The following is an 18,159-nucleotide window of genomic DNA, read 5'->3' on the forward strand; positions in this document are numbered from 1 at the left end:
AGGTCTCAAAGGGGGCTGTTTTGTAACAAACTGTTATGCATGTGTTTCTGTTTGGAAAGATGTTACAAAATATGAACCCGACTGAAGAAAATCTGTGGTAATGCCATGCAAAAAAATGTTTTTCCCTTGGCTGGCAACAAGACTGATTATAAAAATACTCGGATGGATTTGGCATCATTTTCTGTTCTTATTTTTAGAAACTTTAAGAAATCAATTATTGCTCTGGACACGCAGCCTTAATTTCAAGAGTCAGAGGTATTTCTGCATTTATTGAGCACAACAGCTTTTTAAAATGACCAGTGTTTCATGTCAACCCACAGGTGGGCATTGGTTCAGAATTAATAATGATGAATTGGTTTCAGATTCTGAGACTGGGGCACAGTACTTGAATCAAATCTGTCTGCTGTGGAGTCTCTGCCAGACGTGACCTGGTTTTTGCTTGTGTGGGATCAAGTTTCTGAATGGCTGGGGTCCACTGGGAGTTTGCCTGCTTCTATGAATGGCCCTGTTCAATTGGCAGGTCCTGTGTAACGCAAGCCCAGAGGAGCAATACACTTTAGGTTTTTCAAAAACTCTGGAACTTTAAGTAGACAATATCTGACTCAGTTATATATATGTTTTCATAATAAACCCTACTTTACTGTTGTAAAATGAAACACTTAAGTCGTGCTCTATGTTTTTTTTCAGATTGACATTGAAGTGAATGGGGAGCCGGTGGAACTGCACATGAAACTTGGTGACAATGGAGAAGCCTTCTTTGTCCAGGAATCTGAGCAACAGAACGTAAGAAACTCTCAACCCTAACGGTCAAAGTTCACTTAGAAATAATAATGCTGCTCTTGTTTTTAATGTAATTTTTTTTTGTAACATTTGGAACTAACATCAAGGCGGATAATGGATAATACGTCTCTCTCTCTCTCTCTCCCTCTTTCTCTCTCTTTTTTTTTTGTTTCTTGAATTAATTTAAATGAATTATGTCTGAGACATGAGATGAAACTTCTCTGCCAGGTGAAGTACTGGTGTTTCAGATAATATCCAAGATAGTTTTGTTGAAATCAAACATCCTAATTAGTTGCACATTCCCACCCCAGTGAGTAACATTTGCAGCAGCTGTAACCATTTAGTTGTGTGAATCTACAGTAAACAGCTTCATGTTCTTTTTCCCCCCATATGTGAGTTGTTGCCATAGCTATCAGCCTGTCGCCCAGGCAAACAATGCTGTGAGTGCAAATAACAGCACGTGGCTGGAGTGTGTGACTGCTATGACTGCTTTGTTAGCCATTATTGTCTCTATTTAACATCATCAAGTCCAAGTCATGTGGTGGTTAGAATGTTCAGCCATTGTGCAGTGTGTCCCTGATTTGTCTTTTTGGTTCACTAGTCGTCTGCTGTGAAATTTGAGAGGAAGTAAAATCATGTTTCGCTCTGTCATGTTTAGGAACACTTCTTAGCTTCAGCGAGTACAGACAGTTTCTGTGCTGTAACCAGTGGCAGTTGGTCTGGTTTTAAAACGGAGGAAGCTCATTTGAGTTCCAGTTTAGAGTGGTTAAAAGTGGTTCTGGGTCATTTTGTCCTTTCACAATGCAGAAGCCCAGTTTTTTCCATGCCTGCCCACTGCATATGGACGGTGATGGTGCATCTTTTTTTCTGATCGGCAGGAAGCCTGACTGTCCTCCCCGTGGTCAAAATAGGCAATCCAAAGTTGAAACAGACCATCTGTGATAAAAGCTTGTTTCATGCATTTAATATATTAGAGAAAGCTCTCTTTGAATATGTGATTTACCCTACAGACTCAAACACTACGAAGTCAATATGTTGCTTCTGTCGTTGCATCATGTCCTGCAGTAACACCATTTTTCTGGTCCTTCAGCAAATAGTCCCTGCTCACCTGGCTACATCCCCAATCCCTACTGAGAGTCACCTGTTCTGGATCTCAGAGGTGGAGGACAGGGCACCAAAAGACCTGGAGGACGACCCTGCAGATCCTGACCCCCCGGGACCACCAGCTGTCAGCAATGTGGCCACGAAAAAGAAAAAGAAACGGAGAAGGAAGCACAAGGGAGACTCTCGAAGGGAGGAGCTGACCCCGCCTATGTCGGTCACTGCTGCTAACGCAACTGCTGCTGCAACTCCTGCTACGTCTAATAGTGGGCCAAATGAGGAGATCTTTGAGATGGAGCTGAGCTCTGATGAGGAGGCTGCAGCACATGCCTCCAGGTCTGTTCAGATCCAGTTTCTTAAACTGTAGCCAACATGTGTGTAGACATGGATTTAATTATTTTGTTTTATATATCTTTCTCTAGGTCCCCTTCGATGACCACAATGCGTGATATTGATCCAAAATTACCCTCAGCAAGACACAGTCTAGACAGCTACTCAATGTCTGATGGGGACTGGCCTGCAGATGACAGGTGTGTGAAATTAATCAACACTCAGATATCGACACAGATGATTTATTAACGTAGCATCTATTTGTCTGTTTTTGTGTGTTTATCCTCTTCTTGTGTATCTCTCTAGTCATGGCTTGTCACAGGCCTTTTCTCCAAAGAGTGATTCTGAGCTTGTTGTCAGACCTTCAGAGAGTATGCTCAGGGCTGAGTCCCACATGCAGTGGACCTGGGGTGAATTCCCAGAAACAACCAGGGTAAGCATTGCTCTTCAAGTTACCGAGAGCATAGCCGTCAAGTACGAGTCACAAAGAAACCTTTTTTTTTTTTTTTTTTTAATATTCAGGTTAAAAAGGAGAAACCAGAACCACTGAGAACAGTGACCATCACTCCCTCGGAGACCACTCACTTCCGTGTTATTCTCAGTTCTGAGGCCATGGAGGCAGACACAAAGTCTGAAAAGCAAAACCGTGGCTCCAGTGCTTGTACTATTGTCAAACCTGAGCCTCGAACCCCTCTCACACCTGTAACAGCAGTGAGTCCTCTTTCATCGGTCAGTACAGAACCATCCATAAGTCCAATAACGCCCACAGAACCCCTGGATGTCCTGTCACCAAACCTAGTCAACTCCACACCATGCACTCATCCGAGTGATTCACCTTCTAAAAAGAAAGGCACGTTTTACCTCTTTGTCACTATGAATCTTTTCAAATTAGACCTTATAAAAGTCAAATTATAATATTTTTGTTTTTGTTGCAGGAGTCCCAAAAAGAAGCCAGCACCAGGGTCCTGAAGATATCTACCTAGATGATCTGAATGTTCTTGAACCTGACGTTGCTGCAAGATATTTCCCTAAGAGGTAAAATTTCAAAACATTTCTTCTGTGGTTCTCAGCCTTGCAGAGAAATTCTTTTGATTGAATTATTGATTTTTTCCCTGTGTGTTTCAGTGATACAGAGGTGGCCTCTAAGCATTGGATGGACTCCGAGATATGCTCTGGTTCACAGTCCCCTCAGTCAGTGGGCAGTGCTGCAGCCGACAGTGGGACGGAGTGTCTTTCCGACTCAGCCAGTGACCTCCCTGACGTCACCCTCTCTTTGTGCGGAGGCCTCACAGAAAATGCAGAAATATCCAAAGGTATACAGTAATACCAGTTGTCTTCTGTGCAGAACAGAAAGTCCCTACGTGGTGATCAAAGATAGTCGTGGTTAATCCACAATGAGTTGTTTCATCTCTTATCTATTGATTAATTTTTCCCAATTCTGTGTTTGCAGAAAAGTTCATGGAGCATATCATTACCTATCACGAATTTGCTGAAAACCCAGCCATTATAGATAATCCCAACTTGGTAGTGAAAATAGGAAATAGGTAAGTGAGAGTTTGACGTATCATGGAAGGTCAATTTTTTGTCTCCTGACATCTTTTCTGTTTAAAGATACTATAACTGGACACTGGCTGCGCCCCTGATTCTCAGTCTACAAGCATTTCAGAAGAACTTACCAAAGGTACTTAAGTCCTTGTTGAATATACAGTATAATCTGAAGTTGAGAATCCTTTGAAATTTACAACTGGCTCATTAACAAATGTGTTTATCCAAGGACACGGAGGAGGCTTGGATGAAGGAGAAGATGCCAAAAAAGTCAGGCCGCTGGTGGTTTTGGCGGAAGAGAGCGGACAGTACAATCAAGCAGGTGTGGACACATCAACCAAAGTGTCAAAGTTGTTTTAACGGCTTGTCCACTGGAACAGTAATTACATTTTTTTTTCTGAATCATTGATTGTTTTAACAGTCTGAAACCAAGCTTGAAACCAAGGAGGAGTCTCAGTTGGTGGAGGAAGGAACGTCCATATCTCAGGAAAAGCTGGTCTTGCCGTAAGTGATAACAGTTTTTAAGTGTATCTTTTGTCTGATTCAAGTGTACGACAAAACTTAGAGTAGACCTTCAATACACAACATTTCAATGATTGAAAACTACATTGAAATTTAAAGTTCAAAACCCCTACTGTAGATTTTAAAGTGACAATATTTGATGTGTGTGCATTTAGGCCTAAAGCAGAAGATTCATCCAGTGATGAGGAGTCCAAGGAGGTGAGTGCTGCATCCTGTCAAGAAAGGCTGCAGCCAGGAGATGGTCAGCACCACACCAGCTCTCACACTTACAGGAAGTCACTGCGCATTTCCTCTGATCAGATAGTAAGTACATTCCTGACCCCAAGGCCTCCCTTTGATAATGTGTTTTAGAATAATATTCTCTATTAATTCACTTCACTGCTCATTTTATTAATTATATTTCACTAGTCTTCAGAATCACTGATAAATATTTTCCTTTTAAAAAAAATCTAAACCATGTGTTGCAAATTATGTAATCTGGTCTCTGAACTTGACTGGTAGTTCAGAGCTCCCTCTGCTGGCTAACCTTGATCTCTTTACAACTTTCCCACTTTGACCCAGTAGGGGGCTCTGTCAGCCTTTGTATACAGACTTCACTAAGTTAGAATGGAGCAAAGCACACTGTTGAAACTCTTGTCCCTTTGGACCTGAATATTTTTGTCAACTTTGCTCATGTTTTTTCCATGTCAACAGGCCAGTCTGAAACTGAAGGATGGACCTAATGATGTGACATTCAGCATCACCACTCAGTACCAGGGCACATGCCGCTGCGAGGGCACCATCTACCTGTGGAACTGGGACGATAAAGTCATCGTCTCGGACATAGATGGCACCATCACCAAGTATGTGTCCTCAAGTGTTTCAGTACACACACTGAATAGGGAAACACTGAAACAACCTAAGTTCTTGGTGGAGTTCTGATCAATTTGAGTTTGCATTTGAAGTTACTGTTATTGCACAGCTCTGTTTTTATTGCTGTGAAGTAGCTTTCAAGTACTGTATACTATTTCATTTAGATGTCTTCCTGTCTGCTGTATATTACGAGGTGCTTGTCTATGCCCATAAAGCACTGTATTGTTAAATAACTAGGTCTGTGTGTGTGTGGTTGTCAGACAAGGCGATGGATGTGTTGCTCATATTTATTTCCTGTAGACAGTTTTTAATTCTCATTAACATAAGGCAGGTGGCTGTATTTACATACACTTATGCAGAGATGAAACTTTGATGACGCACTCTTAGTGTTAAGTTATGGATGTGTACATGTTTTGAGCAGCCTTTCAACGCAGTGTTATATTTAGTCACATCATGTGTGACATTGTGTAATGCTAATATTAGCAGTGCAATACATTTTGCATTTTTTTGTCTCATCTTTATATATTTTGTCTAAAACAGATAGAACTGCATTGAAGAAGAAAAAACCCTCTTCCTCAGCAATGTCACCTTCACTTCATCTTCTGGCAAAATCACAGATGTTGTGAAGGCTAAAAGCAGAGTTCTGTGTGATGCTTGTAGCCTAGTAACTGGCCAGAGTCGATCTGAAGTTGATTCAAAGCTCATTATGCACTAACAGATACTGAAACTGCCATTGAATCAGATGATAAGTCCCAGACTGGGAGCTCTTTTCATTTTCAATTTATAAATGTGCCTAAGCTACCAGCTGTGAAGTGTTTCATGAGGACCAAGAGAGTCATTGTACATCAGTGTACTGTATTATTTGGAATACATGTTACAATGTAGTATTAGTATTTCAGTTTTTGTGATGAGCATCTGAAATATTTTAATGATCCCTAGAGGAAATTGTTGGTATTACAGCTGCTACTAGGCCAAGTGTAGGAAATATATTCAGAAATATAATCCCAGAATTCAGGTGAAATACAACCCCAAGTGGTAATGTGAGCTTTATCAAATTATAAAATGTGCTTAATGAATCACAAATCAGTCCACAGTAATAATGGTTAAGGTCGACTTCAAGTTCATGTGGCATGGCAAAACCTTCATTTAAGGCCTTTTTTAAATGAGCCGTAGGCCACATCTGTCCCATCTGACACAATAACGGTGTCTGCTCCCTTTTAACACCCTCTATGAGGTAAAGAGGTGGTCTACATCAGACAGGTCCACAGTGACGGAAGCCTATTATCTCTGTGACTTTAGGCCAACCTGTGATATGTGATCTTCAGAGGCTAACACCGCTAAGAGTAGCAAGTGATATAATGAGCTCATTTACATTTTAGGCCAAAAGTGGGCGCACACACACATTCCCACTCAAGCTGAGATTGAGGCAGTCATCACCCCCATTTAAGGGAGTAATCCTCATACTGGGACAACAGAATATTATATTCAATATTCTGTAACTTCAGCTTTTATTCCTCTTTTCTTCGTAGAAGTCTTTGCTGTATTTATTTTTTCGTCTGTTTGTGAGTGATGTGGCAGATGTTGATCTCCCCCTCTTTCTCTTTGTCATTTCTATTTCTAATTTGTTTTGTTATGTTTTAGGTCAGACGTGTTTGGACAGATCCTACCACAGTTGGGGAAGGACTGGACCCACCAAGGCGTTGCCAAGCTTTACCACTCAGTCGCTGAGTAAGTGCATGAAAAAAGGAAAAACAAAACAAAAAACCACTGATTAATCACAGAGGACAGATGCCTGGACGGTCAGAGATTAACACTGTTTGGATTTGATTCTCGGGGCCTCCCCATGGAGCCGGTGTTGCGTGGGTCGCTCTGAGGTGAATGACTCAGCACCAGCATAACTTTTGAAAAGAAAGGCAGTTTGTTGTTGAGCCACTTTTGTCCAACACTTAAATCTGGACCTGCCTTTGCTGCTGCAGTCATGTGGAGAATAGAACATTTATTCCTCCTGGAGGAAATGGGCTTCAGTGACCGTGGGCAGTGATAATATGCAGAATCTTTTCTCAGTGAAATGATTAAATTGTCTGCACTTTTGCACATTAAAACATGTCCAGTATCACTGATCTAATTAAAGTTCTATTCTTAGCAGTTGCTAACGATGGTCATGATATAAAAATGATCTGAGAAGAAAAGGGAAAAAAAACCCATTAACTAACACTGCTCATCTTCACCGGCAGAAACGGCTACAAGTTTCTATACTGCTCAGCCCGGGCTATTGGCATGGCAGACATGACGAGGGGCTACCTGCAGTGGGTCAATGATGGGGGCACCATTCTGCCTCGTGGACCCCTCATGCTGTCTCCCAGCAGCCTTTTCTCTGCCTTCCACAGGTACGTGCATGAAAATTAAGGCTCACTAAATTCTCTTTAACAAGTTAATGATTTCCTCTCATTGATGAGTTGATAATGGCAGCTCACAGATCAGTGTGTATTTGTGTGTGTTTGTATTTGTGTCTGTGTTTAATACAGATGGGGCTACAGAAATCTCAAAGCTAATTTCAAGTGACAATGAGATGATGTGTGAAATGAGTTTTTTTTTTTAAATTCACTGAATAATTTAACTTGGAGACACTGTTGCACTGACTGTCTTTATTGACTACGCCTGTGAGCGGGGGTGCTAAAGTAGATTTAATTAACCATAAATTACAGTATGCATACTGCTATTGCTGTACATGTCTGTGGTCATAAATGTCAGTGGCTTCTTGGCATCCTGAATATGACTATGCCCAGCTCCTCCTCCAATGTCAAATATGCACTAAATACACACAACCAGTAAAACAAAGGCTTCATTCTGCTGTTTAAGTCCAGAATCAATGTCAGACACGGGGCTGAAGCCCTTAAATTCCCTGGTCACTGGGTGGTGGACCCTCCTGTAACAGCTCACAGGAAACAGGCTAAAAACCACATTTCTAAATAATTAAATTAATGGAAAGTCCCAAACAGGATTGTAAAACTATTTATACCACGATTTTAACTCCTCACAAAAAACGTGCCGTGTGTCTTGACCTCCATCCAACCAAACTGTGTGTTTCATCAGGGAGGTAATCGAGAAGAAGCCAGAGATCTTCAAGATTGAATGCCTTACAGACATCAAGAACTTGTTCCAGCACAACAAGCAGCCATTCTACGCCGCCTTTGGGAACAGAATTAATGTGAGTGAACGGATGCCGAGCTGAAGATGTTACATATCAGGACATTACAACACTCCACTTTGACATGTCCTTCAGCCTCTTTTTCCAGAACTTTGTAAAATATTGACAGTATCTAAGGTCAACGTAACATGATCGTTGCCAGTGTTGCACAGATGTTGCATAAAGCGATGAAATCGGTACTGGGCTGAACCAGAGCTGAGGTCAACGGGAAGAATATGATCCCATGATGCTGTTGCTCTGGAAGGGGCTTCAAGCTAAGCACAGCAACTAGTCTTCAGCTGTGTAAACACAAACTGGATGAATCACTGTCTGTCTCTCACACTTACCATTACACACGGAACGAACCAAAAACAACAACAAAAAAAACCTCCTACATGACACTTAACAATCGATCAATAATTATTAGTCACACCTGAAGATCTGTCTTCATCACTTGTCACTTGACTTGTCCTCACACTCTGGAAGGAAATTGACAGATGACATTTTACATTTGAAGTAAAGCTATATAAACTCTACAGGTGCATGCCGACTGCTACCTTAACGTTGTATCTATTCAGAGAAAGGTAAAAAAAAACCCAACTCCATAGAGGTGAATCGTGTTCACCATTCTGGTGCTCACACACTGACGCCACCTGAATGTCAAAAGTCTTTAGGTTCAATACTCGTAACACAGAGGAGAAACACACAGCTGGTTGCACATCCTTTTGTGGTGCCCTGTGATTTTGTGAACACGGCTCATTTAAACCTCATGTCTGCTTACAGGATGTTTTTGCCTATAAAGAGGTCGGAGTTCCTGTTTGTAGGATCTTCACAGTCAACCCCAAGGGAGAGCTGATCCAGGAGCAGACCAAGGGCAACAAGTCCTCGTAAGTTTCTCCCTCTTCTGTCGTTGGTATTTGACTAAGGTGTCCGCCGGGTTTACTTTGTCCCAAATATTTTGGCGCTTTTCTTTTTCTTTTTTTGAGTATTTAGAGCACAACATTAAACTGCAAATAGCGTGGCCGTACAAACAAATGGGGGCTTGATTATTTTTATTTATGTTTCCTTTGTCCTTTGACAATAGCAGTTTTGTATGAATTTTAAAAAAAACAAGTAAAAATTAAATAGTCGGATATGAAATAGGACACTTCTGCCACCCTTTGTGGCCTTTCTTCATACACACTTCACTGTGTATCCTCTGTCCTTGTGATGTCACAGTTACGGCCGACTCAGTGAGCTGGTGGAGCACGTGTTCCCTCTGTTGAGCAAAGAGCAGAACGAGGCCTTTGTCCTGCCTGAGTACAGCTCCTTCTGTTACTGGAGGCAGCCCCTGCTGGACATCAACCTGGAGGAGCTGCTCTGATGCACTACTGTATAGTATGTGTGTGTGTATATACAGGCAAGACTTTGCATTCAAATGCATCTCCAGGAATGGACTAGAATGGAGACACGGACTCACACTGCAGCAGCGAGTGTGACTCCGTGACAGGGGTCGGACCATTAGTATAAGAAGCTCCGTAGAGTAGAGGTGATCTCTGAACAAACGTTCTCACGAGTAACCGCTGCAAAATCCCATTTATTAGTCCAACTGCCAAGTGGATGATCATTATCTGTATTTACTCATCGCCCTGGAGGTAGATTATTTTAGTTTGTTCTCTAAAATCCTCATCATTAGTCAGGGATATTTGACGTACACAGGTTTTTGTTTTCTGCCCTGTAACTCAGTAGATGATCTGGCCTGTTGCACTAGCATGAGATATATTGTTTTTGAGATATTTTGAGATTCTCCAAGAAAGTGGGAACATTCTCTGGGATAAAATATGGAAACAAGAAGGAAGGTTAACACACTGAGCTAGTGCTACAGTAGCTGGTACCAGCAACTTTAGCTTTGGCTAAACTGCCTTAATAAATGGGCTTCACTTTTGAGTTGGTGAAAAAAAAAAAAGTGAAAGTGATACTGGCTGGCAGGTAACATATTCCACCAACATTATTCTCCAGCAGCTGGCTGTGGACTAGCTGAAGAGCTACCACATTATGCTAATTCAGATGCGCGAACTGCATACAAATTGCAGTTATTAGCTCGGTACTATGAACCCAACACATTTCAGATTCCTTCTCGTTCCCTGGAGAACTGAAAAGCTGTGGAACTGTGTTGTTATTCAAGGTTGAACCTAGGAATTATTTCGCCAATGTGAAAAAAAAAAAAAAAAAAACCAGATGAAGCAGCTTCCCGTTATATTGTCTAGCTATTACAATGCTTGTTCTGTTATAGAAGTTATAGAAGTTTTTGTCAACCGTGCAGTCATTATTTATTGTAATTAAATTGAAGTTTAAGTTATTAATTTTGGCAATGTGTCTGAAAAAGGAATGGCTATTGATAAACTTTGTATGTTTAGGTCTCATGATTTAACACGCACTTAACAGTACCAGCTCGGCCTTGTATGGACTCTGTGGTTTTTTCATGTTTAACATTGTTTTTGTTTGTTTTTACAGTGAAGCTCGAGTCATTGACACATTCATTGATAAATCTAAACTTGCAGCTTTTGTGTTTAAAAAAAAAAAAAACGAGGAAATGAAATCAAAGAAGAGCTAAAAATGAAGGATTTCTGTTTGACTGTAGGATGTTGGCCTGGTGGTGATGCTCAGAGGATCACCTTTTCTTTCTGCATGAAGTTTGCATGTTCTCCCAGTGTGCGTGGGTTTTCACCCACCATCTGAAAAACATGCAGCTTCAGGCTAATTGTTTACTCCTGGTGTGAATGTGATGTGAATGAATGCCGTTTGAATTCACCCCTGCCTAACCCGGTAACTCCGAAAAGGATCAGTAGAAGTGGGATTGACTGTAGGATGATGTCACTGAGTGATGCTGTTGTTCTGTCGTCACTCAGTGACATCCAAAACCAATGCACTTTGTCTGAGCTGCGCAGAGAAGTAAGAGCGCTCACACTCTTCTTCCACTCCGTCTGTGCAGACAGTCGGCCAGTGTATGTAACTACAGCAGAATACCTCCGTATTCTATGATGTGACTGTGTGGAGCTGCTACAGTTTAGTTAGTACTCAGCATAAATGGAATGCAGGCTGCAGTGTGTGTGTGTGTGTGTGTTGTTAGAGACAAGACTGATGCTGATACTGTGCCTCTTGAGTTGAAGTCGTGTTTGAACATAAACAGGAAATACTTAGTATTTTTTTTCCATTACTTTTTTGTATTATGTGCATGATTAGGAGCTTTAGCACCACCTAATGACTTGAATGGCACATCGGCACGAGTGTGATCAGAGTAGGGAGGAAATATTTGCTATGAGACTGAAAAGATGGAGATATGTGGAATAAAAAAAATAAGCACAAAAATGAGGCGTTAGTGAGTAGCTGTTAGCTGTTATGATTTAGCTTAAGTGTATGTGCGTTCATGCTGTGGCACCGACTCATCTGTTATGATTCTGATGCTTGCCTTGCTCGTTTTCTATGAAGTTTCGTGGAGTCAGAGGAACATGTATGGTCTAATTAACAAAACAAATTCCATTCTTTCTATGAAAGTGAAGCATTTGTGTGGAAAAATCACACTTCGTCCTCTACGATCCCACGACACCTGGTAAATAATGTTTGTCGTCAGGGCTCACCTGCTGTAGAGAGTGTTCAGGTATACAGTACAGTATAAACTGCTTCTCATTCTTCTGTCTGTCGATGCCTTTTGTTTTATTATCTTATTTTAATTCCTATTGGTTTTGTGTTATGCATAATTGTTTTTAATGTATTCGACCAACAGTGATACCGTCAGTGTATGCTGTGTTTGATTTGTATGGAAATGTGGTTCGATCTACGCTGGACATTGAAATAAAATCCATTGTATAGAGAAAAAAGAAATCCATGCCTATAAAGAGCTAACAATGTTATTAAGGCTTGTGGTCAAATTTGTATGAAATAAAGTTTCTAACTGGGAAAAAAAAACAGTGAATCCTGTCTCATGTTGCCCACACCTTCTCTGTGTCTGTGTCTGTGTCTGTGTCTGTGTCTGTGTCTGTGTCTGTGTCTGTGTTAGCCACGTGTGCATTAGGAGGTTCTCTTACTATGATGTCATCAAACTGGATGTGACATTCTGATGATTTTGGTGAACATGTCACAAAGAGTTGGAGTCTGTAATTTAAACACACTCAGGTCAACTGCTGGCAGGTATTAGACCAACTACAGTGTGTGCTGCATTCAATCATGTCCTCAGAGCAGCGGGGAGTTCTGTCCTCCAGCCACTAGGTGCTGATGTCTCTGAGAGCTCTTACCTTACAGTAGGACGTGTGTTTTCAGTCTTGTGAGTCCAAAATACAAACTGACCAACGGTGTGAATGGATGTCTGACTGAAGAACTGTCCCAGGTGTGTCTTGCCCTGTGATTGGCTCCCGTCTTTTCAGTTGTGGGCCACTGAATGTTGTCATTGGACATATGAAACTTTATTTATAAGGTTTATTTTTCAATGATGTCATTTTTTGATATGGGTTTTATTAATTTAAAGACACTTTTACAAAGACATTCACAATAGATAAAAAAGATGTGTTGATAAATATATTATGGTTTACAGAAGGCAATGTTTGGGCTTAACTGAGGATCTTCACACCGTGGCACTGCGTAGTAGAATGCTGCATCACATCACATCACTTCAGGAGTGGAAACTTCAGGAGGTTTCTTCAACCTTCGTCCAGTCCAATAGTCTTTGAACAAACTAGTCCTTGCTCCCTTGAGCTCCGGCTATCGTTCCGCCTTCTTCGAGTACATGTACACAGCGCTGTAGGTGGAGAGGACCTCTCCGGCCTCAGTGCTGGCCAAGCGTCCCCTGGTCCTAACCAGTCCCACCCGGTCTCCTTCCCTGAGAGGCAGGATCACGCTGAAGGACACCGATCCACCGCAGGAGCACGGACCACCGGTAGAGTCCTGACCAGGAGCTGTCCCAGAGGAGGTCTGCAGCTTCTGCACACTGCGGTCGGACACTGAGAGGATGGCTTCTACACACTCACCCTGCCTGGCTGTCAGGAGACCTGAGATCAGGTATCGGCCCTCCCAGGGTACGGTGAAGATTCCTGGGGAGGACAGACAGATATGTTTATCTCTATACAAATCCTAACACTTATAAAAGCGGTTTTGGAATTGTGGCCAAACCACCCTGAAAAACATCCAGTCTCATCTGATCTGGGTCAGGCCCAGTCAGTACCTGAAAAGAAGACCATCAGGGAGTATCAGGTGGTGTACGCTTTAAAATCAAAGGATCAGGGTTTCAGATCCAAATCCTGCCATGGTTTGACTTTTTTTTTTTTTTTTAGTATTGGTCTGTGAATTCAAACAGTAGCCATGACTGTCCTGGCGTCGTCTGCGGCTCATGACACTCAGTCTTTGTGAACGACACCTGCAGACAGTCTGTGAGGTGGATTACTCAGGGGATTAAATCTCTCTGATTTGTGTGACACATCTTCACAGGTGTGTATTGAGCAATGTTTATGGTTCCAGACGATCACAGCAGATAATATCAGCCTTTGCTCCTTTTTTAATTATGGCTTTGACACTTTCATGTGCAGCTGAGGCCCGGAGAGTCACCTGTTTCTTCACACGCAAGTCGGCATTTTTTTCCACTTAAAGAAATTATAATTCCGGTTGAGGCTGTAAAGAGTTCAAGGTGATTTCCCTGCTGATTGAATAGGTAATAATTAGGTCAAGATTTGTAATTTGGATGGGAATTAGGATCAGGTTATTAGGTAAAAAAAAAAAACACTGGAAAAGTTGTTGTGTTTGCGTTTGTGTGTGTGTGTGTGTATCCCACACCTGAGTGAGGACTGTAGTATCCACCGTCGTTGACGAACACCTTGTTAAATTTGATGAAACCGAAGTCTCCAGAGAAGAAGGGCTGATGTGTGAGTCCAGCAGAGAAGGAGAAGGGATCGGCAAAGGCACTGTTGTCCACTGAAACTGAAGCGAACAATTAGACATTCATCAGTTCGTTAATGACTTCTGAAACGATTAATATGAAGAATAATAAATCAAGACAAAATTGATCTTTACATTAACGTTTACCTGGAGATTCAACTGGTCTGTGATGCAGAGGGTTCCATGGCAGCTTGGCTGCTATAGAAACTGTGAGGTACAAAATAAAGGTGTTACTTCTTTCTCTGAGGGCTGAGAATGAGCTGAACAGGAGACACAAGTGTGTGTGTGTGTGTGTGTGTATATATAGCTGCCTCATTCATAATTATGTGGCTGTGTGAAAATTAAAGTCAGGCGGTGGAAGTGGGCTGACAATAATGCAGCCGTCTTCCATGTCAATAACACAGTTTCCTTTAACGTGATGCGACGTTTGTTCTGCAGATCCAGCCATAGCTTTATTTTTGCCCACAGTCAGACAGGAACACTTCCTCTCTCCACCCACACAGCCTTTAACTGAGCAGATCCAGTTCCCACTCGTCTTCACTCTGAAGCTACAAATTATTCACAGCCTTTTTTTTCTTTCTTTCTTCCCTTTTGTTATAAACACTGATGTGGTGTGGAATGCGAGCGCCTTCAGATGTGTGCAGTGTAACTCAGTAATGAACTGTTACCGTACCTGCACGTCTGGCTGATTGGGGCTTGAAAGACACGGGGTGCAGAGCAGGATAGCCTGTGAAGAAACAAATAGGGGGAAAACACAGGGTTGTAGGATGATGTGAGGAGACGGTTTCACTGCAGGCAGTTGTTTGGCTTTTCATCTAAACTCTGCAGCAAAACACAGAGGGACGGCGTCCATGAGCGCGCTCATAATATTACATGCATTTAAAATATATCCCTCTGTGGCACAAATTAAGAAAGATTCCATGGAAATATATTCATTTGCCTTGTTGCTGCCCTCGGCGCCCCTAAGGAGGCCCCCGCCCCATACTTTGGGTACACCTAAGTCTCTTTCAAAATCAGTGAGTGTTAACGGCACAATAACTTCTCAGATACCCTGTGGCCAAAACACACTCATGAGAAAACACAAGCAAAGCGCATTGTTGTTTGTTTTCCTTAATTGCCCTTTAATATATGTGGTGTGGATAATTAAATCCAGAGCTGGATAAATCTGAGAATATCTGTTTTCTCATCCGTCCAATTTGAGGCCGTGCTGGTTAAAATGGCATTTGGTGTGGAATTTATGTGATGATGACAAAAAAAAAAAAAAAAAAAAAAGAAGAAGAACAAAGAGGGTGGAGCTTTATTTGTGCTCTCCATGTCTAAACTCATGCTCTCATCCAAGTACTGGAACTGGGACGACAACCCCATGAACACATGTACTACAGACGTACAGTAATCCCAGTGTCATAGAAATATTCTTGTAACTGCAGTGATGATGGATTCCAGCTCCGTTCTTCATTCATTCATAGACTCTGTGAGTAGACAGTGTGGTTAATTAGACGTCACGTGACACACCAGCGTCACTGGAGCAAACGAACTGCAGATGTTTTCTTACGCAGCTCCTACTGCACAGTCACTGAGGAACGGGACACAGGAGAGGTGTCGTGAACCGAGCGGTGCCTGGAGTTTGACACTGACTCTGATTCATAGATAACATTAGAAAAACAGTCGTTAAGGACGAAAGATCTTTACCAGTGGTTTCCAAAGTGAGGGGCGGATCCATCTAGAGGGCAAAAATATCTTCTAAAATGTGACAAAGTTGATCGTTTCGAAGGAGATGTAGAGCATTATTTCCCATAGACTGGGTCGCAAGAGAGTTGTTTTTTTTTTGGGGTTGTCTCGCATTGTGTTTTCCAACAAAAAGTTTGGAAAACACTGCTGTAGAGGATGCTGGGAAACAACAGCTACTGATTTGTTTCTGTCGGTTTTCTAAAAGGTGGACCCTTGTGACAATCAAAACAAATCTACTTTGGTATTTTATTTGTACTCACACTGTAATCTGTGGCTTATAATTTGGGTTTGGCCAAATCCATTTTTGGTCTCTGAAACTGCAAATGTTTATCCTTCCATGGACGCATAATGACAGATTATAGTCACATGTGAGAAACAGCCAGTACACAGTGTATGTAAGAATGATAAACTTGGAGCCAAACCCACCTGGGGCTCCAGCGAAGCCTTTGACTGGCTCAGAGGTGGAGTCCTCGGAGCCTCTCCTCACGGTCACCCTGCGCATGTAGCCTGGAGGTCCGGCCTCTCCGGTCTCCACCACGGGCCTTCTGGGTTCCGCGGGCAGAGGGGAGTGTCCTGGAAGCTGAGGGCTGGCTGGCTGACTCGGGGAGCTGATCCTGACTGTTTGCGTGTTGGGCTGCACTGGTTTGATGGGAGTGTGAGTTTGTCTGGGGCTGGACGGCGGCGGCGAGAAGATTATAGGGATGTCGATTTGTTTTATTCTGGGTCTGGACTGAGTTGTATCTGGTGAAGCAGCGGGCCTGTCTGGCCTTAAGGTCATTCCTAGAAAAGTGAAAAAAAAAAGAAGAAGAACAGAGTTGAGAAATGACATGTGGATCTGTGATGAACTTTTTCAGAGTTCCCACTCTTTTTTCTTGAAAGTATTTTCCAGGGACTTTTTTGGGGCGTTTTTTCAGCAGATGAGTTGACCACAGATTTACTTTGTGTTTTGTATATTTCATAGTTGTGATGTTTGACATTTTGGACAAATTGATTTGTTTCTTTTTAAGGCATTTTAACATATACAGTGGTCCCTCATCTATCGCGGGGGTTAGATTCCAAGACAGCCCACGATCCAAAAAAAAAAAAAAAATCCACAATCCAAGAATACTAAAAACCTGCTGTTCTTTGACTTGAAAATCAGTCCTTGATTTCCCAGGTCTTCCAGGCTACCTGGGGACCATATGGCATATGTCACCATCAAAACATGAAGTCACACGTAATCCACGTCCCACCGTTCTCACGCGATTTCAGCCCAACCCTGCCCTATCCTGATGACAGTCCATGTGAAGCCAGACTCAACACGTCCACCGTTATTCCCCCTTCATAAAAGCAGAGCAGGCGCGTGGTGTGAGTGTTAGGCAATGAAAACCATGTGAAGGGAGACCAGTTGGCCGTGAGCCAGAGCCCCTGGGGGCACAGACATCAGCAGAGCCTGAGGTCAGCACAGAGACGCTGTCCCGGGGACAGATAAATCCTCCCTGACAACCAGGTGTCACACAGTATTTCAGATTTAGTGAAAGGACTTTATTGCTGGTTTCCTTCTACGGACACACTCTGTACAGCCAGCTCGCCCTCCTGGGTGAGGTGAAGACAGCTACAGTGGAGATATTAGCACTCGATCCTCTGGTGGGCGGAGAAGGAAGTTCTCTCTGAAGATGCTCTCTGATGCTAATAAGGCTGTAGAAAAAGGCGTGTTGACTCGTCTCCAGGGAAACTGAAGTGAAAAACGATGTCTAAAGACATTTCACTGCAGACAAGGCTTCTTGGTAAATATGTATAAATGTACATAAAAGAACTGTAGTGGCAAATACTCACTGTTACAGCACCTGGGTTTGTTATTCTGTCACACTGAATTAATTCTATTTTATTTGGAAACACAAATATATTCAATGTTGATGATCATGTAACTTATATGTATATTTCATCAATATTGTCAATTATTGCAACACAGAGGCAAATGTACAACAAGAAGATCAGTTTGTTCTTGTTAGTTTGATACTACTACAGTATATAAAGCTCCTCCAGTTACTGCAGTTTTCAACCACAGTCCAAATATTTGCAGATCAGGGATTTGATTGGCTGGAGAATCCAGATTATCTGTACATGTGAGTGTGAATGGCTGTTGATGCAGTGGATGGATGGAAAGACAGGAGAATGGTGATTTCTTTCTTGTTGAGGTTTAGACCTCAGTGTGCTGAAGTCGTACCAAAACA

At 42.2% G+C, this 18,159-nt stretch overlaps 2 protein-coding genes across 9 annotated transcripts in view; one reads left to right on the forward strand and one right to left on the reverse strand.

Annotated features, from left to right (window-relative positions):
- lpin2 (lipin 2) overlaps window positions 1-12,262 on the forward strand; it is a 21,141-nt gene extending 8,879 nt beyond the window's left edge. For 4 of the 7 annotated variants that reach the window (XM_017042522.2, XM_025066035.1, XM_025066036.1 and 1 more), the window contains exons 3-20: window positions 688-783; window positions 1,871-2,217; window positions 2,304-2,411; window positions 2,518-2,644; window positions 2,734-3,061; window positions 3,147-3,246; window positions 3,337-3,524; window positions 3,662-3,755; window positions 3,823-3,892; window positions 3,986-4,078; window positions 4,178-4,260; window positions 4,434-4,581; window positions 4,972-5,120; window positions 6,772-6,858; window positions 7,365-7,517; window positions 8,224-8,338; window positions 9,101-9,204; window positions 9,536-12,262. In XM_017042522.2, the coding sequence (XP_016898011.1) occupies window positions 688-783; window positions 1,871-2,217; window positions 2,304-2,411; window positions 2,518-2,644; window positions 2,734-3,061; window positions 3,147-3,246; window positions 3,337-3,524; window positions 3,662-3,755; window positions 3,823-3,892; window positions 3,986-4,078; window positions 4,178-4,260; window positions 4,434-4,581; window positions 4,972-5,120; window positions 6,772-6,858; window positions 7,365-7,517; window positions 8,224-8,338; window positions 9,101-9,204; window positions 9,536-9,680 (2,535 nt within the window). In that variant the 3' untranslated portion in view covers window positions 9,681-12,262. Of the gene's footprint in view, window positions 1-6; window positions 561-687; window positions 784-1,870; window positions 2,218-2,303; window positions 2,412-2,517; window positions 2,645-2,733; window positions 3,062-3,146; window positions 3,247-3,336; window positions 3,525-3,661; window positions 3,756-3,822; window positions 3,893-3,985; window positions 4,079-4,177; window positions 4,261-4,433; window positions 4,582-4,971; window positions 5,121-6,771; window positions 6,859-7,364; window positions 7,518-8,223; window positions 8,339-9,100; window positions 9,205-9,535 lie in introns of those variants that run through there. The other 3 variants (XM_025066038.1, XM_025066039.1, XM_017042523.2) reach the window with 3 other exon arrangements.
- A 492-nt stretch (window positions 12,263-12,754) lies between these two features.
- Window positions 12,755-18,159, reverse strand: part of emilin2a (elastin microfibril interfacer 2a) — a 16,396-nt gene continuing 10,991 nt past the window's right edge. For both annotated transcript variants that reach the window (XM_025066034.1, XM_008334515.3), the window contains exons 6-10: window positions 16,373-16,726; window positions 14,892-14,945; window positions 14,366-14,425; window positions 14,117-14,260; window positions 12,755-13,380 (exon numbers count right to left, since the gene is read on the reverse strand). In XM_025066034.1, coding sequence (XP_024921802.1) covers window positions 13,052-13,380; window positions 14,117-14,260; window positions 14,366-14,425; window positions 14,892-14,945; window positions 16,373-16,726 — 941 coding nt within the window. In that variant the 3' untranslated portion in view covers window positions 12,755-13,051. The remainder of the gene's footprint in view (window positions 13,381-14,116; window positions 14,261-14,365; window positions 14,426-14,891; window positions 14,946-16,372; window positions 16,727-18,159) is intronic.

Source organism: Cynoglossus semilaevis, chromosome 20, assembly GCF_000523025.1.
Source record: "Cynoglossus semilaevis isolate Cse_v1.0 chromosome 20, Cse_v1.0, whole genome shotgun sequence".
NCBI classification, from domain to species: domain Eukaryota; kingdom Metazoa; phylum Chordata; class Actinopteri; order Pleuronectiformes; family Cynoglossidae; genus Cynoglossus; species Cynoglossus semilaevis.